Raw genomic sequence first — 24,147 nt, 5'->3', positions numbered from 1 at the left:
TGAACAGATCATAATGAACCAATCACAGAAGACAATTACGCATAGTTAATTAGTCATGATAGCTTGTAAATGCAAATAATGCCTAGCTTTACTTCGGTTTAAAAAAAAAATGGCATATTAAAAAATCTTCTACCACATGGACTAAATTTCGTGAAATATATAATTGACACTGGCATACATTATTTGTTTGTCAGAAATACTGTAATTTGGCTACGTAAGATACATATTTCACTGAAAAAACTGGAGTTAATGCCTAACTTCAGATTTTTCACGCACCATTGACTCCTGTTAAAATTTGGAATAGTGCATTATCTCCATTTAAATAGGGTTAAAGAACAAAAATCACCATGAAAATTATTTAATATGTTTTTTAATTATATGTTTAGTATATTTGCCAAAAAATTTTACTAGAATTCATTTCCAGTACAAAAGGCTAACGACAAACGCGTTTTGCTCAATAACTCAAAACTAGGATTTTGGAGTTAATGCCTTTTTCCAAATCACGGCAGTATAATATAACTATGTTAGCAGTAAAGAAAAGGGATCTGCGAGTATGAATAAAATTGCAACAACTGCGATTCTCACCCGGGATATATGCTGTCTATGTAGAATTCCGATAGAACACTAGTATATGACGCATAAACGTGACTCAGAAATCAATGTGATAAGCCCTCTTCTTAAGCATCTTGCACGACAAGCAGGCTCTTCTTTGTTGTTTACAATTTACATTTCATAAAACATTTTTGGAAGACGGTTATGTCTTTAAATTTGAACATTTCTTAGTATTCTTTCGAGAGATTAGTAACCGGGAATATGTTCATCTTTTCATGACACCATAAATCGAAATGTGTGACTTACAGAATGCTGGTGGACTATATAAACGGCAATTTGCTGGAGGCCTTCGTTCATAGTATAGGTTACACATGTCTACACTATCAGAGTCATAACAACAGTAGTACTGGGGTACTATGTCAGAATCTAGTGAAATAATGTATTTGGTAGAAAAGCATGTTACTGTAGATAAACTTAAGGTACATGAATTTAATTTAGTTGATAAATTTCGATACGATTGCTTTGTGTTAAATAAGATTTTTACACATACATCACCTATAATATGTTTGTGTTTTAATAGAAGAATAATAGTATATAATCAATTTTTAAGTATTTGAGTTATATGTTTAATGAATAATGCTTGTATGATTTGGTAGACAATCAACTGTACGTTCTGCATAGGTCATAAAATAAGAAGATACTAATGGTTAGAATACTGTACGTTTTATCAAGTTTAGTTTAATCATAGCTTAAAATTACAATGCGTACTGTCTTTTATATTTGGTAAATGTATTAATATACTGTACAAGACAATCTACTGTACGTTCTGTATATATTTTGATTAGAATACTGTACATTTATGAAGTTTAAAGAATTGATTGACAGTCATTCTCTAACTTACAAATATGTTGAACATATTGATCCAAAATAAACCAAGGTCCAAATACATAGCCATAAAGAAATGAAAAACTACTCGAACCAAGTCCAATATATCCTTCTATCAACGACCCTCCTTCCAATCGATAACAACACTCAGTGCCAGCCAGAAAAATGTTGAATGTTGACGACTGGAAACAAATTGCATAGTTATCAGCTGTAGAAGAAAAGAAAATGATTCACATTACTTTGAAGTGTGTGTTCAAGAGCCAAAGCGCTCATGAGTTTTAAGCTGATTCCTAATTACTGGCCTATTTTTTTAATTTCTATTCAATTAGATTCAATGTTGTCTTTAAAAAGTAAAAAAAAAAAAAAAAAAAAAAAAAAAAAGTATTTGCATTGTAACAGCATACACATCTTGGTTTGGTTGTTAGTAAAAGATGGAAAATGAAATATTAACAGGGATGACCTTAAATTTCATAGATAAAATTGCTATTCCCTTTTTCCTGTGTTGCTTAAAAAACATACTGACGAAATTTACCTTAACGTATATTACCTACCATTATTTAAGAGTGTTACAATAGTTGAAAAAAGATCGCTTGATATGCCTTCATTTTCCAGAATAGACAAGGCGGCAATTGGATTTAAAGCAAGTGTTATCTGAGTTTTTATACGATATCGGGCATCTCTAAGAACTTGTAGCAGTCCACACGGGCAGGTGCCCAAACCCGATGGATTAAAAGAGCTTAATTTATCCTGGTTATACCAATCTATACATCGTTGCTTGGGATTTATTGTTGCATCTGTGTTTTCCTCGAATCGGAAAGTCCATTGGCCGAGTAAATCGGTGTTTCCAAGAACACTATCCGGTCTGTATCTATTGTTGACAAGAGGCTCTTGGAGCTGGAGGTTTACTGTCTCAAAATCAGCAATATTATAGCCAAGTATAGCGTTTTGTGGATCCTCTAGGGAAGGATCCCAAAGCATACTTTGCTCCTCATAAAAAGACAAAGCAAAACTATAAATTCCATCGGTTAGCAGGGTCGACTGAAACGTGTTTCTCTGGTAAAAGAAAATAAAGAAAAGAGCTTTTTACAAAATTGAATTATTTGTCTCAGCCATGTCTGTCTCCAGATTCAACTTACTCTGTTAACGGTAGGGTCAGCAGGCCTTTGTGGAATTTCATACCACGTAACCTTGAGTGCCCATGATGGTGAAAAACCAGACGGTATACTGCCACGATGTATGGTGAACAGTCTATCATTGGCTTCCGCTAAAAATGTCTGTCCTATCAAATCATCTGATGTATATTCCTATGTAACATCGAAACAAATTGTTATTATTGGTATATATATTTTCTGTTACAATGAAACGTTTTGGTTTCTTTATATAAATGGCGTACTTTGCAATAAGTTCCGATAGTTACTGTAGAGCCCTTATTTTTCACGACCACAAGTTTAATGCTCATCTGTAGAAAACCCCAGTTCAAATCCGGTTAAGTCTATCACTCGGCTCTTCAAATAAACTTAACGGATGAGAGTTGGGCGTGATAGCAGGAATGTGGTTGTCTAAGTTCTAAATTTTGAATAATGACAAAACTGAAAACAAAAATCCAGTAGATTACTGTTTGTAACAATATACGTCAGAAAGTATTTGGTCTAAGAAAATAGGCCTATTTTGGCAACTTAATTATTTTGTGTTGTAATCATAAATTGTGAATGAGAGTTTGAACTGACTCATCATATTAAACTTTCTAGATGGATACCTGATAATATACATCTCCAATATCACTACTTAAGTCACCATCTGCAAAGAAAGGCGCGAATAAATTCCTGGTGTCACCGGTCTCAAAGCCATTCGACGGTGGATTCGGATAGCCCAATACTTCCTCATTATCCCCATGTAGCACAAATAGTCCATTTTCAGTGAACTAAAATGATGAACACAACTATGCATTAAAATAATAAACCTAGCTTCCTGGTTAGGTCATATAGATATTTGTAAAACATTTCCGTGTGAATAGGTATTTAATTTGTAAGGCTTCCAATTCCTAAAACATAATAATTCAAACGTCTGCCATAAGTTATATGTCATCACCACTTACATACACATATTGTAGGAACTCATGTCCATATGGAAAGCCGGTTAGAGGTTTGAAATCATACGACAACAATTCTTCGAAGGATTGTCTGTAATTCTCACGTAGCGAATAGTCACCCACACTTTGCCCAAAGAGAAAGTAAATCTCCTCTACAAAAACAAAAAGTAAGTGAGATTGTTAAAACGTGTTTGTTGACTCTGGAAGATGAACATGAGGAAGTATTGAAGCCGCGAAGTTTGAACACTCTATTATATGGAAACAGAAAGCATTATTACACCCCAAATTATTAATATGTTTTTCAACTAGTCAAATTATTAACTACAAATAACAATACTTTATACTTTATACCAGGGTCGGATCCAGATTGTTTCAAAAAGGGGGGGGGGGGGGGGAGAAAGACTGGTGTACAACAGTTTTAGAATAGGTAAGTTAGTAGCACATAACATTGATTTATATTGAAATATTTAAAATTTAGTAGCAAAATGGGGCAAGGGGGGTGGTTCCCACTGTGCCCCCTACTGGATCCGTCCCTGCTTACATTAGCTGTCTTAATGTTGGAGAAACTTGACTGTCATTGGCCATGAGAATGGTTGATATAATACCAGTATATCATATTGTATATTATGTGTATGTTATACACATAATATACAATATGAGTATATTATACACAGCTATTTGAAAAATAAAGATATCCAAGTAGGCCTATTCCAAGATGCATATACATTTTGTAGACTAGGTTGGCTGACCCTTTTCCGAATACTGTGAAATAGAAGTTCTGTATTGAAAGGGTCGGGTGCAGCTGTCAAATCAATGAAACATGTGAAGAATTTTTGAAGTTGCTTGCACACATAGTTGGCAGCACTGCAGCATGCTCCTTTGCGGACCGCGCTTCCGTACCTTAGCCAAATTTTGTGGGGATATGCTGCTCTTCATAAACACGTTTGTTAGAATGATATGCTAAAACACGAGTTCAAACACTTAACATTTTTAAAAACATAAGATTTAAAATAAATAAGACTAACTCTAAGGAAGGACACAGGCGTGTCAGAAATATCCGTTTGAAATAAATATTATATTATATCTATCTGTGAGACATACGTGGAACCAACTACATCCAATTTTATTATATATATGTATATATATATATATCTATATATAAAGAATTTTATATATATTTATATATATGTATATATATAAAGAATATATATATATATATATATATATATATATATATATAAAATTCAAATTACGTTTGCTAAGTTAGTAGCACCGCAAACGCAATATAAACAAATGGATAAATAACAATAGTAAGAGTGCTTAAATAGGAAAAAGGGTTATATCGTATCAAGCATAACTCTTCAACGAAAAGTTCTTTTTTATATTATTTATTTCAACCAGCAACTTCTTGTCGATCATGGAGACATAGGATGTACGGGCAGACTTAACCACCAGACACTTTCTCTCACACAACTGACTGAAACGCTGACTATTAGGGGGCAGCTTGGATTTCATAGTGTATTATATTTTCCTATTCAAGCATTATTATTATTTTATGTCTGTTTATATTGACAATAACTATTTACAAGTTATGGAATAGACAAAATTTACAAAAAGAGGAAAGACGTACCTCGACAGAAAAAGCCATCACCGTCAAAGCCTTCATTACACGCACATGTGAAAGATCCATCTGTGTTATTACAGGTGGCATTATTTGAACAGGTGCTTGTTTGTGCTTCACATTCGTCAAAATCTGAAACAGCCACAATAAGGTTAAAGTCCAGCTGTTTTATATACAGTAGGTAAAAATATTAGTTCTATAATAATAATAATAATAATAATAGAATAACAACAATCTTTTTTTTATAATGATAATAATTTCATATATATATATATTTATATATATATACATATATATATATATCAATAATTTTTCTCTTGATACAAGTTAGAGGGTTACGTTCGTACCTTCTGCACCCTCTCTGCATCCGACTCAGTATAAAGGGAATCTGACAAAGCATAATATAGGAAAAAAACCAGAAACAGCAAGCGGAAGTATTCATTGCATTATATCAGGTAGGCTTAAGCGAAACGTCCAAGTTCGAGTTTTTGTCAGATTTTCCTTCTGTTACGTTTTAATTTAATCTCACGGCCATAATGAAAAACAGCATGTATTTGTTGATTTTATATATATATATATATATATATATATATTATATTATTATAATTTATAATTATACACCTGACTTTAAAACTTAAAATAATTACCTACCTGTACACACCGTTCCGTTACCCTCATACGTTGGTTGTCTACATGTACATGTAAAGGAGCCAATAGTATTCGAACAATCGGCATTACTATCACAATTATGTTGCCCTGTTGAACACTCCTTGATATCTGAAAGTGTATGCGTAAAAATTAATGATTTAACAAGTGACAAACATAAGAATTTCTGTACAATAGAATAATTTTGTAATGATATTTGAGATATTCTATTAATCTTATTGAAGTAATGTCCACATAGTTGTGACTTAAATTAACATACGCACAGCACAGGCACACCAGACTAAATTGTAATGTTTTTCTCTCTTTTGTAGAAGCCGGTTATATTCATCAGCATTTTGATTCCTAATCTGAGTAATTTAGCCTTCTCAGTCTTATTGTACTTTTTTTCTGATGTCTTTATATTTTTAATTTTTATATGCATCTATTTTTATTTCCATTTCAGTTCACAATTTCAATTATAAAAGACAATCAGTAATGCTATAGGATAATTGTGTATCGCTCTAACGAGTGGTCTCATTCTAATAAAATCTTTCTAAGCTTTTGACGGCAGTTAATAGTTTTATCAAAGATATGGGTTACTAAGACCCACACCAAGTACATAAGCTTAACTATTTGCCAAATGACACACATTACATAAAATAAAAGAATCTAGCAACTTGCTTCTCCTGCTATAAATATGCCTTGAACTAAAAAAAAAAGGATACGACTTACCTATGCACCGTTTTCCTAATTCACCTACAAACTGACCGTCGGAACAAGTATAGGTTGTTGGCTCTGAAGGATATAACTCATATCCTTCATTGCAACTTACAGACACAGTGTTACCATGATCAACGAGGTTAGTTCCACTCCATTCTCCATTTTCGAAAGAGCCTGGCTTTGGGCATTGAACTAGATCGAGAAAAGGATAAATATAGGAGGCCTACTCTATTTTGCTATGTATTTTATTTTATGTCATTTTAGCATCAAGGGTGATAAACAAATACTTGTTTATGTTCAATAAATAAAGTATTATGAAATGTAGATATATTTTCTAAATATTTTTAGTGATAATTATTTGACGAGCTTTGAATACAGCCCATGTCTACTTTTAATATATCTATAATATTTGATAAAAGTATGGAAATAACTTAAAATACCTACCATAGCAATATGGAGGTGTGCCTTGAAAGGTACCACCCTGGCATATCAGTGTGTTGTTGCCAATTAGTGTATATCCATCATTACAAACAAATGATATTGTCTGACCCTCCAGGTACTTTCTTCGCTGCACCTCAGGATTTGTTTGCCTTCCATTTTGCAATATTTCGGGTGATAAACAACTCCCTAAACATAAATGTGCATTCGATATTAATAATTAATACAATACGTATTGTATCCATCAAGAGGCATCTAAGTTTGTTTTTGTTTTCTTTCTGATACTTTTAGCAACTTAGTTTACAGGAGAAAATCAAAAAGGATTGATTCACTTATATAATACAACTGGCAGTTAACATAGCAAAAAGGACAGGCATCACATAATTCAAAATATAAACACATTTCCAAAATAATGTTCCTAAAATGTATTATTGTATACACGAATCGTGTGGAATATCGATTGTGCACTTATGGCTTCTAGTTATACATAGTAGACTTTACTATACTAAAACATTTGTTTCGACAACAGTTTTTTTATATCTTCATTTGGCAAACGGTCTTGACGTTGAGAAATAGGCAATGGGCCTAGGATGGCAACGGGCCTATTGTTGCAAAAGGCTGGGTGGCAGCGTGACAGGTGACATACCCTTTTATTTATTTATATACTTAAAATTCGTATATGTTACCATGCTCGTAGAGACACTTCCTCTGGAATTAGCTTATGTATTACTATCTCCGCTCCTGCGAATATAATTTAAAACGGTACAAGCCACTTAACATACTAAGATACAAATTCAAATGCTACCAAGTAAGAAATTGTTAAATAATTCAATACCGTCGCAGAGTGGGCTTTCTTCATCGAAGTTAGATGTACATTCGAATGGTAATTCGTTGCAAAATTTATCAATATTGATGCAAAACGTATTATTGCATCGCATTTCAAAGTCATTACACGGACCTGAAAATAAATAAAACATTCACAAAAATAAACTAATATTAATATCCTGGGAATATCATTACTAATTATTATTACAAAGCAAACTGGATAGACGGAAAGTTGAACCGACAACCAACATTCCTACGTATGTTTTCTTTGTCCGGTCTTTATCATTCCACATTATTTTTTTCCAAAAAATCTAAATATCTTTAAAATTGTTTTGAAGTTTTATTATTTTGAATATATAAGCATTTAATGTTTTAATGCTATCTAACTTTGTGTACTCAATTGTAATGTGTTTTTCAAAAGAATGAATAGCCCAACGTGTGCGTATTACGCTATTATTATTTGTAGTTTGTGTTAAGAGAAGTCGTAACGTAAAATTGCCTATCCTAGTTCTACTTAAGATAGGCGTACTTAGAAATAGCATATTATTAAAATGTGTATACAGTAATATATTGAACTCATGAACTTTTGGGGGAGAGATTTTGTAGATAGAAAATATAGAGCTGCTCTTTTCTAAAAAAAAAATAGAATGTTAGTGCATATGTGATTGTAAAATAATATTTACATGAAAGTTGATTTTCATCTGACCAATTAGGACAATCCATCTCCTTATCACAAAAGTAATCTTCTGGAATACATTCTCCATTAGATACAGGACATCGACGAAAACCGTTACGGCAAACCGAATCTAGCAAACAAAATATATTATCGTAACAATGTATTTACACACACGCTTTGTAACTTCATACAACGCAATAACAAACGTAGGTACAAAAAACTGACTTTGTAGAATCTAACAAACGCGCAGTGTTGCTTAACTTGTTTATATATAGACCTTATAGATACTTTAGTTTTTACTTATCAAGATATATTGTAATACAAATATATGGTAAAACAAAATTTGTCCTACTAGCATTCATAAATATAATGAAGATATTTAAATAATTAATTCAGATTATAATATTTCACATTTGTACGTCAGTATATAATTATAAGAATAAAGTTATCACAGAATAAATATATTTTATTATTATTATTATTATTATTATTATTATTATTATTATATGTTTTATATTTACCTTATGTAATCAAAACGTATAGTTTAAGTGTAACTGTTATTGTATTTTTATATATCGATCTCAACCTTGCATGTGCTAATTATATTGAATATAAATATCCAATAATATCTTAGGGTGTTGTTTTCTGTTTACTTTTATTAAAATTATTTATTTTATAATGTCATATTGGAATGAACTAAAAGTGATTTCTATTGGGGTGGAGGGCACAAAGGCCTAAATCTAAATATTAAGTAGCAAAACCTCAGAACCAAAATTATGAAGGATTCATGAAATTAACATAAAATCATGTATTATCTTTTACATTTATCATGTTATACATTATTATTATTACCAAAGGTTAAAATATGTTATGTTTTAACATGAATACTTTACTATAACTACACTACAGAGTTTGAAATTCTCTTTACAGATGAATGGATAAATATTTTTAGCCAGATCAAAACCAAACGCTGATTACCTTCAACAACAATTAATGTTGTACACATTGCTGTGAGGTTATTTATATTATCTGTAGCTTGAAATGCAAGCTGATACGTTCCGATCTCGTAATTTCCCGGTTCGAGCGAAGATATCATTTCTACATCCGCTATCTTTTGGCCTAAGTTGTTTGTAGCTGTTGCGCTGGTCCAGTTTACCGCAATGGTATTTTCTCCTACTTGCAGTTGATAAACTTGGTTGTCAGGGCAGGTGATTATAGGTGAATCGTCATCTATCGTTTCAGATTGTAAATAAATTAATATAATAATTGTACATAAACCAACCTGCACAATACAATTTGTACAACTAAATTAACTGATAAGGTACGAATACGAGGCCTACTATTATTACTACTACTACTACTATTACTACTACTACAAATAAAGTCGACAATAATAATAATAATAATAATAATAATAATAATAATAAAAATAATTATTATTTTCATTATAAGAATGATAATCATAATAACACTACTATTATTAACAATAATTGTAAAAATATAGAATAATAATTTTGATTTTGATTTTTTTTATATTTTAACAACATTTAATTCTTCATCTTTTCTTCGATGTTTACAGAGTAGAAAATAATTAAATTGAGCAATAATAATATTGGAATAATTGTATAATAATATAAAATACGATAATAGTAGATGATAATAGTAGATTTTAAACCACACAAAAATCAAAGAACAGAATAAGACAAAAAACCTACGAACGCCAGGAGCGTTGAAAAAATAAAGATATATAAGTTAGATTGCGCAAATACAAAAAAAAAAGAGATATAATCCCAACATATTGTACATTTGTCCGAAGATTGCTAAAATGCAAAAAGCTTGGAGTAGCAAAGAGTTTTCTTGCAAAGCTTTTTTTTTTTTTTTTTTTTTTTTTGAATAGATGAATGCAAGTGACAGTAGCGCAATACTATAAATATTGTGAAATAATACGATTAAAGTAAAAAAGATAATGATGATGATAATGATGTTTATATTGATAATTATAATGATATTAGAAATACAATATGATGATAATGTTAATAATAACAATAATTATAGTAGTTATAATGGCAAATAATAATAATTCAACTTACTGCCTCCTTGTAAATAAGTTAGATTGCGCAAATACAAAAAAAAGAGATATAATCCCAACATATTGTACATTTGTCCGAAGATTGCTAAAATGCAAAAAGCTTGGAGTAGCAAAGAGTTTTCTTGCAAAGCTTTTTTTTTTTTTTTTTTTTTTTGAATAGATGAATGCATTGTGTCTAAGAAGTGACAGTAGCGCAATACTATAAATATTGTGAAATAATACGATTAAAGTAAAAAAGATAATGATGATGATAATGATGCTTATATTGATAATTATAATGATATTAGAATTACAATATGATGATAATGTTAATAATAACAATAATTATAGTAGTTATAATGGCAAATAATAATAATTCAACTTACTGCCTCCTTGTAAAACAGAACATATGTTTTTCATTACTGACATAATGAGAACTGATGTTGAAATTGTAAAGTAAATTATGCAGTAAAAAAAACTGAAGATTAATAAAAATTAAAGAAACTCATAAAGTACTGCAAACAAAATATATAGAATGAGTCTATTTTAATTTGCAAATCTTTAATTATTATAATAAATATGGTCTTTTCATGGACAAAATTTGAAGACGATCAAGCCGCAGAAAGTGACCAAACCAACATGGCGGACAAATAACTCCGTATATTGTTATTGGCTTTTCTTGAAAATAATAATAATAATAATAATAATAATAATAACAAAGAGGCACCGGACCCTGACACTTTGTTATTTTTAACTAAAACTATGACAAATGACCAGATTATACCGACAATGAAGAAGAATGCAAGTTGCAAAATGACATACCACCAACCATACTCAACATCTTTTACTATCACTCCAAAATGTGGTTTTTAATTAGGAATAGACAAACAAAATAAAACCCTCCACGTGGGTTAAAAACACCAATACAATGGTGAAAACAATATCAAGTGACATCTCTTTTGCTGTCGAATAGTAAATAAAAAAATAAAACCCTTTCCTTAATTAATTAATAAAAAAATTTAAACAGCAAGAAAGTAAGGAGTCTAAAATTGTAAACAAAAATACAATTGGAGGCAATGAGGATTATAAAGTTGACAAATTAGTACCTTGAAATATTTAAATATACCACGAAGTTTTATAAAGAGTTGTGAAAAACAAATCACACTTAAATTCAACTAACCAAGAAATATATGAGTATTGGAGTAATAGTTGGACTAACTCTAAAAGATTCTTGCCGACAAAAAAAATAAAGGATTTGAGCAAGCAATTAACAAGAACGTAGTGTGATTTAATGCAACATATATAAATTTCTTAATGGAAAAAAAATACAAACAAATACAAATGTATGCCAGGTCATATCTCTTTAATATATGTTTTTGTGAGTTTTCTACTTACTCGACCTGACATCGTGATTTGATTCTGTCAATTTGAAAAAACATTATTTAATATTTTCGTTTGAAAATTTGAAAAAAACATTATTTAATATTTTCGTTTTTTTCCCGTCTGTCCTACACTATAAAAGTATTGAACTGTCATTTTCCTTGGTGTTCGACAATGTGTAAACAAAAAAAAAATACCAGGTCTAGAGGAAATATAACCAAAGGTCCTAAAAGATCATTTTCCTTGGTGTTCGAAAATGTGTAAACATATTTTCGTATGAATTTAGGCCTAATGATACATTCCAATAGTATTTCTGTTATTTTACTGATTATCACTTACTTTAATGGTTCTTCCCACACAGGATTGCCTTTGAAGGATGCCCTTTTCCCTCTCCTGTTTTGTTTTGTTTCTTTATTGTTGTAACTTGTGCTTCTGGGATCTGTTATTCCCTTGTTTTAAATAAATGAAATCTATTCTTTAACATATAACATATTTTTAATTTAAAAGGTCACTGAATTACATACTTATCATAGGTTGTGATAAATAATAAACTTTTCAATTTAGACATGTTTTAATTTTTTACGAAAACTATTCATTTGGATGATCCACAAAAATTTAACAAACGTTCGTAAAAACCTGACGTTTAACCCAAACTTTTTATTTTTATTATTTATTATGTAATATATATATATATATATATATATATATATATATATATATACTCTAAAACAATAATATATTTCACACAACTGTGTGAAGATTTAAATTATGTACTTTACGGCAATTGGGGGAATTAAATCTTTCTTAAAAGTGAAAATATCAGTTGAATAACGACAACTGAAGAAACTGATGGAGCTGAGAGTAGAATTATGGTAGTACGTATGTTACTGCGAAACTCGAGAATTATTTTGATGGACTGGACTGAATTCTTAAAGAAAACTTATTTTTTTTTATTATTCTTATTCTTTTTTTTTGTAGTTTCGTATGAGAAAGAAGAAAATAAATGTTATTTTGATTTTATTTGAAAATATGTGTTCTGAGACGGATTTAAAAATGTTGAGCGATAGACAATTGTGAACTTCAAAAGGCAAGGAATTCCAAAGTAATGGCGATCGAACAGATAGGCATATTAGTGTTTGTGAGGATAAAATATGAGTAGGTCTACGTAGTTTGTGCTTTCCAACGCGCCTAGAACGAAAGTGAAAACATGTAAAAAGCCTTGACAAACTACCGAAATTTCAGTTAAATGGTGAAATATATGAAATATTGCATTAATATAAACCACCTAAATAACGCTCCTTCATAACGCAAGGAACACCACCTTATCCTAAACAAAGATAGGACCTAGCATTCAATAATAGAACACTAACCAGCCTATCCTGTAAGATATTAACATTCATCTTAACCGACTTTCTTGGAAATAAAATTCCGCTACCATCCGAACAAAAATGATGCAAAAGAGGCTCATATGAACGTAAAATGCAACATGGGAAACTGAAATCACTCATGAATATAGAAAAAACAAAGATTAGGCAAGATAACTGTACAAAAGAGATTAAATTACATTGTTATGCCATGTATGATTGACTGTGCTCATTTTTGTATCCTTAAAAAGTATTCCACACAATTGTTTTTTAATAGATATGTTTTTAGCATTAACACCATTAATAGTTTTTTTAATTTTTGAAAATCGGTGCATTATTTAGTGATTTAAGATGGATATAATCGATTTGTTTTGTATTGTTTATCTATGCCAAGGCTGTTAATGTTTTGTGATTTTCAGGCCCTATCAACATTCCTGCTCTGTAGATAAACCCTTTTTTCATCAGGATGCCCGAAATTTTTGGCGCTAAGTTGTAAATCTCAATCTAAGTTTATCTATCTAATAATAAAAACAATCCAAGACAACAGAAAATAGAAATGAATAAATCTTATTGTTGCTTGAATAGATTATAAGAAGGTGTCCAGTACAATTGGACCATTAAATAAGTGGATATGATCTTCAGATTTAGATATTTGTGACTTTGTGAAAGTTAGAATGAAGACACTGAAGACTCAACCTAAATCACAACAATCGATCTTAACAAGTGACAATTAACCGAGAAACAAGAAGTTTCACTTATAAGACACTTATTCTGTATTACCCTATTTTCATTAATGTCATTGATGGCAGTGGCAATGTATATTATACTAATGATATTGATAACGATGTTAATAATGATAATGAAAAACGTCAATAATAATGTCATCTTATATGGTGTAGGCCTACATATCCATCTCAGAGAGCTGTGGTGAATTAATCACCTTTCGTTTTAATTTCTTCGTTGTTCACTCAGCCGATGTATAACATTAATAATCTCTAAAAGTTCAATCGAAAAATAAAATGAGAAACTTGACTTACACAGATATTAATAACGCTTATGAATTGATATTCAGATTAAGTTTCAAAACCGACTTTTTTTAAAATAAAATCTGTCTTACCTGTTCCAATGTCACTTGTTGTTAACTCCTTTGGTATAGACTCAACTGTTGTAAATCCAACTGTCACAGACCCATTAGTTGTAGACTCAGCTGATGTACCTGTTACTTCTGTCATTGTTATAGCTGATACTGTCTCACCGGTTGTGGATTCTCCTGTTGTTGAATCCTCTGTTATAGAGTCAACGGTTGTTGATTCAATTGTTGTAGATCCAGATGTCGTAGAGAAATCAGTTGTAGACTCAATTGTTGTTGACCCTTCAGTAATTGGTACTGCTGTCATTGTTGTAGCTGATGCTGTCTCACCGGTTGTGAAGGTTGAATGTTGTATATTAGAGTCATCTGCTGTAGATTCAACTGTTTTAGAGTCCAATGTTGTAGATTCAATTGTTGTATAGTCAACTGTTGTAGATTCAATTGATGTAGATCCAGCTGTCGTATACAAATCAATGTTAGACACAATTGTTTGTGAGTCTTCAGTTACTGTCATTGTTGTTGAATCCTCTATTATAGATTCACCTGCTGTTGATTCAAATGTTGTGGTGTCACCTGATGTAGATGTATCTGATGTAGATTCAGCTTTCGTAGACCCACCAGCTGAAGACTCAATTGTTGTTGAGTCCTGAGTTACTTTTATTTCTGTCATTGTTGTTGAATCCTCAATTATAGAATCAAATGTTGTAGATTCAATTGTTGTAAATTCAGCTGTTGTAATCCCATCAGTTGTAGACTCAATTGTTGTTGACCGAGCTACCGTAGGCAAATCTGTTTTTGACTCAGTTGGCGTTGAGTCGTCTGTTGCTGTTACTTCTGCCATTGTTGTTGCTGATACTGTCTTACCGGTTGTGGATTCTCCTGTTGTTAAATCCCCTATTATAGAGTCAACTGTTGTTGATTCAATCGTTGTATATCCAGCTCTCGTAGACAGATCAGTTGTAGACTCAATTGTTGTTGACCCTTCAGTACCTGTTACTTCTGTCATTGTTGTAGCCGATACTGTCTCACCGATTGTGAATTCTCCTGTTGTTGAATCTTGTATTGTAGAGTCATCTTCAGTAGATTCCACTGTTGTAGAGTCCACTGTTGTGGATTTAATTGTTGTAAAGTCAACTGTTGTAGATTCAATTGTTGTAGATCCAGCTGTCGTAATCCCATTAGTTGTAGACTCAATTGTTGTTGACCGAGCTGCCGTAGGCAAATCTGTTTTCGACTCAGTTGGTGTTGAGTCGTCTGTTGCTGTTACTTCTGCCATTATTGTTGCTGATACTGTCTTACCGGTTGTGGATTCTCCTGTTGTTAAATCCCCTATTATAGAGTCAACTGTTGTTGATTCAATTGTTGTATATCTAGCTCTCGTAGACAGATCAGTTGTAGACTCAATTGTTGTTGACCCTTCAGTACCTGTTACTTCTGTAATTGTTGTAGCCGATACTGTCTCACCGATTGTGAATTCTCCTGTTGTTGAATCTTGTATTGTAGAGTCATCTTCAGTAGATTCAACTGTTGTAGAGTCCACTGTTGTAGATTCAATTGTTGTAAAGTCAACTGTTGTAGATTCAATTGTTGTAGATCCAGCTGTCGTAATCCCATTAGTTGTAGACTCAATTGTTGTTGACCGAGCTGCCGTAGGCAAATCTGTTTTTGACTCAGTTGGTGTTGAGTCGTCTGTTGCTGTTACTTCTGCCATTGTTGTTGCTGATACTGTCTTACCGGTTGTGGATTCTCCTGTTGTTAAATCCCCTATTATAGAGTCAACTGTTGTTGATTCAATTGTTGTATATCTAGCTCTCGTAGACAGATCAGTTGTAGACTCAATTGTTGTTGACCCTTCAGTACGTGTTACTTCTGTAATTGTTGTAGCCGATACTGTCTCACCGATTGTGAATTCTCCTGTTGTTGAATCTTGTATTGTAGAGTCATCTTCAGTAGATTCAACTGTTGTAGAGTCCACTGTTGTAGATTCAGTTGTTGTAGAGTCAACTGTTGTAGATTCAATTGTTGTAGATCCAGCTGTCGTAGACAAATCAGTTGTAGACTCAATTGTTGTTGATCGACCTGTCGTAGACAAATCTGCTGTGGACTCAATTCCCGTTGATTCGTCTGTTCCTGTTACTTCTGTTAATGCTGTAGCTGATACTGTCTCACCGGTTGTGGATTCTCCTGTTGTTGAATCCCCTATTATAGAGTCAACTGTTGTTGATTCAATTGTTGTATATCTAGCTCTCGTAGGCAGATCAGTTGTAGACTCAATTGTTGTTGACCCTTTAGTACCTGTTACTTCTGTCATTGTTGTAGCCGATACTTTATCACCGATTGTGAATTCTCCTGTTGTTGAATCTTGTATTGTAGAGTCATCTGCTGTAGATTCAACTGTTGTAGAGGCCACTGTTGTAGATTCAATTGTTGTAGAGTCAACTGTTGTAGATTCAATTGTTGTAGATCCAGCTGTCGTAGACAAATCAGTTGTAGACACAATCGTTTTTGAGTCTTCAGTTACTTTCATTGTTGTTGGATACTCTATTATAGATTCACCTGTCGTAGATTCAATTGTTGTGGAGTCATGTGTTGTAGATTTAACTGATGTAGATCCCACTGTCGTAGATATCTTAGTTGTAGCGTCAACTTCAATTGATTCTTCAGTACCTGTTACTTCTGTCATTTGTATAGTTGATAGCCTTTCACTTGTGGTGTATTCACCTGTTGTTAACTCCTCTATTGCAGAATCAAAAGTTGTAGATCCCGCTGTCGTAGATGTCTTAGTTGTAGAGTCAACTTCAATTGATTCTTCAGTAACTGTTACTTCTGTCTTTTGTACAGTTGATACCGTTGATTCCGTTGATTCCTCAATTGCAGACTCAACAGTTGTAGATCCCGCTGTCATAGAGTAAACTTTAGTTGATCCTACACTTGACTCCTCTATTGCAGTAAACCCCGTAGTTATAGATTCAACTGTTGTAGACATATCGGTTGCAGATTTAATTGTCATTGACCCTTCAGTCACTGTTTCCTCTGTCATTGTTATAGAGGATACTGTCTCGCCGGTAGTGAATTCTTTTATTGTTGACGCTTCTATTTTAGAATCCACTGTTGTAGATTCAATTGCTGTAGAGCTAGCTGTTGTAGACCAATACGTTGTAGACTCAGCTGTCGTTGAGTCTTCAACATTTGTTATTTCTGATACAATATACAACATAAGAAATTTCTAAGAGAAAATTTTAAATAACTAGCAGCAATAAAGTAATCAAAGTTTTAAAACAGTAAGAATAAATGTAAAGAAACAATTTATAGAGACAAGCAATAGTTGTTGAAGAAAAATAATTACAGGAATCTTTTATATTTATTACAGCAAATGAAATGAAAAATATAAAATCCTCTACAAGATTACTAGAATTAAGACACTGTAGAGGGTTCTTTACTAATGCATCAGCAGAATTGTTTTGAATGCAAATGTAAAAATTTAAAAGAAAAATCAGTGTAAAAAGACAATTTATAGAGATCAGCAATAGTTGGTAAAGGAAAATAGTTATCATTTATTGTTGTTAACGCATTTCAGCAAATGAAATAAAAGATAAAATCCTCTACAAGATTACCAGATGTAAGACACTGTAGAGTGTTCTTTACTAATGCATCAGCAGAATTGTTATAAATGCAAATGTCAAAATTTAAAAGATTACAACATAGAAGCAAAAACAAATTTACGAATAAAATGTATAGCATTAACAATCTCTAAAGGTTCAAGGGAAAATAAAATGAAAAACTTAACTTACACAGATATTAATAACGTTTATGAATTGATATTCAGATTAAGTTTCAAAACCGACCTGTTTTTGATAAAATCTGTCTTACCTGTTCCAATGTCACTTGTCGTTAATTCCTTTGGTATAGACTCAACTGTTGTAGATCCAACTGTCATAGACTCAATTGTTGTAGCGTCAACTGTTGTAAATTTAACTGTTGTAAAGTCAATTGTTGTAGATCTAGCTGTAGTAGACAAATCAGATAGAGTTGTTGTTAAATCTTCAGTTACTGTTACTTCTTTCACTGTTGTTGAATCCTCTATTATAGAGTCAACTGTTGTAGATTCAATTGTTGTAGAGTCAACTGTTGTATAGTCAACTGATGTGGATTTAGCTGTCATAGACTCATCAGTTGTAGAGTCAACTGTTGTAGATCCAAGTGATGTAGATTCAGCTATCGTTGACCCATCAGTTATAGAGTCAACTGTTGTAGATTCAATCGTTGTAGATACAACTGTTGTAGATTCAACTGATGAAGAGTCAACAGTTGTAGATTCAATCGTTGTAGATTCAACTGTTGTAGATTCAACTGATGAAGATTCAGCAGTCGTTGACTCATCATTTGTAGAGTCAATTGTTGTAGATTCAACTGTTGTAGATTCAATTGTTTTAGATCCAGCTGTCGTAGACAAATCACTTGCTGAGTCTTCAGTTACCGTTACCTCCGTCATGGTTATAGTTGATACTGTCTCACCGGTTGTGGATTCTACTGTTGTTGAATCTTCTATTGTAGAGTCAATTGTTGTAGGGTCAACTGTTGTAGATTCAATTGTTGTAGAGTCAACTGTTGTATACTCGACTGATGTGGATACATCTGTCGTAGACCTATCAGTTGTAGAGTCACCTGTTGTAGATTCAATCGTAGATTCAACTGTTGTAGATTTAGCTGTAGTAGACCCATCAGTAGGCTCACTTGTTGTCGAGTCTTCAGTTTCCGTTACTTCTGTCATTGTTATAGTCGATATTGTCTCACCGGTTGTGAATTCTACTGTCGTCGAATCTTCTATTGTAGAGTCAAGTGTTGTAGATTCAATTGTTGTAGAGTCAACTGTGGTAGACTCAATTGTTGTAGTGTCAACTGTTGTAAATTTAACTGTTGTAAAGTCAATTGTTGTAGATCCAGTTGTTGTAGATCTAGCTGTAGTAGACAAATCAGATAGAGCTGTTGAATCTTCAGTTACTGTTACTTCTTTCACTGTTGTTGAATCCTCGATTATAGAGTCAACTGTTGTCGATTCAATTGTTGTAGAGTCAACTGTTGTATAGGCAACTGATGTTGATTTAGCTGTCGTAGACTCATCAGTTGTAGAGTCAACTTTTGTAGATTCTGCTGTCGTAGACAAATCAGTTGTAGAGTCAACTGTTGTAGATCCAACTGATGTAGATTCAGCTATCGTTGACCCATCAGTTGTAGAGTCAACTGTTGTAGATTCAACTGATGAAGATTCAGTAGTCGTTGACTCATCAGTTGTAGAGTCAATCGTTGTAGATTCAACTGTTGTAGAGTCAACTGTTGTAGATTCAGCTGTCGTAGACATATCAGTTGTAGATCCAACTGTTGTAGAATCAAGTGATGTAGATTCAACTATCGTTGACCCATCAGTTGTAGAGTCAACTGTTGTAGATTCAATTATTATAAATTCAACTGATGAAGATTCAGCAGTCGTTGACCCATCAGTTGTAGAGTCAACGGTTGTAGATTCAGCTGTCGTTGACATATCAGTTGTAGAGTCAACAGTTGTAGATTCAATCGTTGTAGATTTAACATTTGTAGAGTCAACTGTTGTAGAAAAAGCTGTCGTTAACATATCAGTTGTAGATTCAACTGTTGTAGATTCAACTGATGTAAATTCAGCTGTCGTAGACCCATCAGTTTTAGAGTCAACAGTTGTAGATTCATCAGTTGTAGATTTAACTTTTGTAGAGTCAACTGTTGTAGAATAAGCTGTCGTTGACATATCAATTATAGAGTCAACTGTTGTAGATTCAACTGATGTAAATTCAGCTGTTGTAGACTCATCAGTTGTAGAGCCAACTGTTGTAGATGCAACTGATGAAGATTCAGCAGTCGTTGACCCATCATTTGTTGAGTCAACAGTTGTAGATTCAATCATTGTAGATTCAACTGTTGTAGATTCAGCTGTCGTTGACATATCAGTTGTAGAGTCAACTCTTGTAGATCCAACTGATGTAGATTCAGCTATCGTTGACCCATCAGTTATTGAGTCAACTGTTGGAAATTCAACTGATGAAGATTCAGCAGTCGTTGACTCATCATTTGTAGAGGCAATTGTTGTAGATTCAACTGTTGTAGAGTCAATTGTTGTAGATTCAGTTGTCGTGGACATATCAGTTGTAGAGTCAACTGTTGTAGATCCGACTGATGTCGATTCAACTATCGTTGACCCATCAGTTGTAGAGTCAACTGTTGTAGATTCAATTGTTGTCGATTCAACTGATGAAGATTCAGCAGTCGTTGACCCATCAGTTGTAGAGTCAACAGTTGTAGATTCAATCGTTGTAGATTCAGCTATCGTTGACCCATCAGTAGAGTCGACTGTTGTAGATTCAACTGATGAAGATTCACCAGTAGTTGACCCATCGGTTGTAGAGTCAACGGTTGTAGATTCAGCTGTCGTTGACATATCAGTTGTAGAGTCAACTGATTCAACTGATGTTAATTCAGCTGTCGTAGACCCATCAGTTGTAGAGTCAACTGTTGTAGATTCAACCGTTGTATATTCAACTGTTGTAGAGTCAATTGTTGTAGATTCAGCTGTCGTAGACCCATCAGTTGTAGACTCAATTGTTGTTGAGTCTGCAGATACCTTCTCGCTGGTAGTGTATTCACTCGTTGTTGATTCTTCGGTTGTAGAATCAACTGTTGTTGATGAAATAGTTGTTGATTCAACTGTAGTTGATAAAATAGTTGTTGACTCAACTGTTGTTGAAGATATAGTTGTTGAATCCAATGTTGTAGATGTATCAGTAGTTGTGTTTAAATATGATGTTGTAGCTTCAGATGTTGCATCTTCAGATGTTGTTGTTTCTGCAAAAGTAAAAAAAAAATATTAGGCTGGTATTAAGGGCTATATTTTCTATTAAACATCTAATAGCATCTTGGTTACCAGATTGTCGAACGGAAATCAACCTACTATTGAAAAATGTTTGCAACGTATATTAATTATTTTACAGTGAATATTATTTATTTAATTATTCTCTTTTTAATATTGAGTGAGTGGGCGGGTGGGTCAGTGTTTGTCTGTATCAATGTAAATGGAGCACATACACACACACACACACACACACACACACACAGTATACAGATATTGCCTGCTTAGAGGTGTAATATAACATATCCCCGAGGGAAATACATTTTTTTCGAAGGATTATATTTTCCAGAAGCGCATAGCGCTGAGGGAAAATATAGTCCTGAGAAAAAAATATAATTCCCAAGGGGATATCAAATGTTATTGTTACACCGATAGAAAGGCAATATCTGTTATATTACATAGCCAAAATAGATGCAAATAATTAACTGAGCACATTACTTTAAATATCAAGAACTTTTATTTAACTTTTACACAATATCTGTCATATTACATAGCCAAAATACTTCATAATACCGTCACTTATTAAAAATGTTTCTGTTGTAGTCCGTAGCGTAGCGTTATCATCTTTTTGCCTACAATTCACCGTTTGCTCTCCTTACCTCAGCGTTAAATGACCGGAGAAACGTGACGCGTTGAGCTCCGCTGCTCTGAAATTTTCAATGCAAGTAGGCTAGGCCTAATTTGATGATTCCTCGGCCTTACAATATTCACTGAGTGGGCCTACATTAACGATTGAATTCACAACAAATTTTGTACACCGAGAATCCTTTTCGTCAATAATTCTATCCAATTCGTCTTCGTTGAGAGAATTAAACTTATTTGAAGGTCGCCATTTTCGATCGATCGATCGTGCGCTCGACTAGTATATTCACTACGGGCGCAAGCGGGTGTAATCCGGTGACGTCAGAGACCGGTCACTTTTCAAAGTTATATTTCCCTACGGGGAGATATAACGTTTCCGATCCTCGTAGCGCTAGTCACGTGATGCCATTTCGACCAATCACGTACTCGTATTATATATATATATATATATATATATATATATATATATATGTGTGTGTGTGTGTGTGTGTGTGTGTATGCGAGTACAATGTATATGTATGTATGTACACTATATTATTTATATTAAAAAAAGGTTAGTAGAATATAATCAGAAAAATATACATATAAAAGGAACGCATTGAAAACATATATTTAAATGTCGTACGTTACTATGAAAATAACTATAAAGAAATAATAGTTAGCCATTAAGATAAACTAACCCGTTTTAAAGAAAAATGATTTTTATCTTAGTAAATACTCATATTGGATATTTCACGGTACCACATAAAACCTTGTAATTGTAAATTATGTAATGATGAAATGTGAGAAGTAATAAAAGTGGGATAACCCCACCAATATATATATATATATATATATATATATATATATATATATTCAATATTGATTTAAGTATAGTAATAGTAAGATGTTCGCCACTCATAGTGCACAGCCATTTCAAACATAGCTTGCGTTCTGAGCTGAATTGTAGGTAGCATGCGATAATTTACTTATACTGGTTTATATAAACCGAATGTGAGAATCATTTGCAAATACATCGACAAACAAACAAACCATCATAGTTTAAAGCTCCATATAAACAGGTAGTACAGAATACAAAATTATCAGTTTGAGACAATGAAGATGACAACGATGTGTTCTCCGATACTACTGACACAAATCACAGATAACGTTAATTAATAATCAGATGTTGAAGAGGTACGCGAATAAAGTGTCAATACTGCAGCTGATAACCAACAAACAGTTAGCGTTAATCACAATAAATCAAAAGAACAAAACAATGACTATTATGATCGCGAAGAGAAAAAAATCACTGATATTTTGGAGCTTCCATACATAAGTGTAAAGGTGGAACAGAGTTACAAGTTGAAAAAAAGACAAAAATCTAGCATATGGTAAAAAAATCAAAACAGCATTAACAGTAATACCGATGCCAATATTGAAACGAATATTCAGAACAAAATAAGGGGAACTTGAAACATTATAAATGTAGTTTCTGTAAGGAATGTAAGGAGGCGCTCATTTATAAATCAAATAGATAATCACACAATGCTCAAATATGTAGAAATATGATGTTATAGAGCCTATCAAACATCAACTTAATTAGTAGTACGTAAAAAATAGGTCTCTGGTGGGAATTGAACCCGGGATATATTATTACATGTAAGAGATTGCATTTTTCTGTGTATTTTTTTAATTCTCGTATGACTCTTATAATTCGAATCTACAGCCAGTCTAATTTAAATTACAATAACTTAATAATGATTGCATGTAAATTAAATTACAGGTTTTAAAAATACTATTCCCTTATTACTTTCTTTAACAGTAAGTAGGCCTACAAATCAGATCAGACTTTAAAAAGATAAAGCCAAAAAAATATATAAGGGCCTATATTTTCTGAATACATAAATATAAATAAATGTTTTATAGTAAAAAGTATTAAGATTTGGCCTATAATTATGACAAAAATGTTGATTTCAGATGGGCCTTCAAAGAGGCGCTGCCATCTGAGAATTCATAAATTGTCTTTTAATTTTCTTTTCGTACAGTATATATTTCGGAAGAATAGGATAAACAGATATCTCACTTTATGTTCTAAGGTCTTATTACAACTTCATTGATAAATCTCCTTTGTTACCGGTAATTGCTGCGAAGCAGCCAATTCACATTCCAGACAGCAATTTGACCTCTGAAAGGTCATTGTTTGTCAAAAAACAATCGCCCAAGACAATTGAAAAGCGGAGTTTCCTTCTTTCGTTCTGCCGGGTAAAATCAATTACTTTAGGCGACGTTTGTAGAC

The 24,147-nt window shown here is 32.6% G+C and overlaps 1 protein-coding gene across 1 annotated transcript in view; it reads right to left on the bottom strand.

Annotated features, from left to right (window-relative positions):
- LOC117104378 overlaps positions 1-24,147 on the bottom strand; it is a 68,988-nt gene that overhangs the window by 41,412 nt on the left and 3,429 nt on the right. The window contains exons 2-16 of the mRNA XM_033245202.1: positions 18,224-21,223; positions 14,381-17,551; positions 9,430-9,681; positions 8,459-8,581; positions 7,786-7,908; positions 6,957-7,139; positions 6,525-6,704; positions 5,799-5,924; positions 5,157-5,279; positions 3,533-3,678; positions 3,194-3,358; positions 2,574-2,741; positions 1,989-2,490; positions 1,454-1,645; positions 859-978 (exon numbers count right to left, since the gene is read on the bottom strand). Coding sequence (XP_033101093.1) covers positions 859-978; positions 1,454-1,645; positions 1,989-2,490; positions 2,574-2,741; positions 3,194-3,358; positions 3,533-3,678; positions 5,157-5,279; positions 5,799-5,924; positions 6,525-6,704; positions 6,957-7,139; positions 7,786-7,908; positions 8,459-8,581; positions 9,430-9,681; positions 14,381-17,551; positions 18,224-21,223 — 8,574 coding nt within the window. The remainder of the gene's footprint in view (positions 1-858; positions 979-1,453; positions 1,646-1,988; positions 2,491-2,573; positions 2,742-3,193; positions 3,359-3,532; positions 3,679-5,156; positions 5,280-5,798; positions 5,925-6,524; positions 6,705-6,956; positions 7,140-7,785; positions 7,909-8,458; positions 8,582-9,429; positions 9,682-14,380; positions 17,552-18,223; positions 21,224-24,147) is intronic.

Source organism: Anneissia japonica, unplaced genomic scaffold (assembly GCF_011630105.1).
Source record: "Anneissia japonica isolate Jap-2015-1 unplaced genomic scaffold, ASM1163010v1 scaffold288252_len263706_cov166, whole genome shotgun sequence".
In the NCBI taxonomy this organism is placed as follows: Eukaryota; Metazoa; Echinodermata; class Crinoidea; order Comatulida; family Comatulidae; genus Anneissia; species Anneissia japonica.
This window is presented reverse-complemented; position numbering and strand designations above follow the sequence as displayed.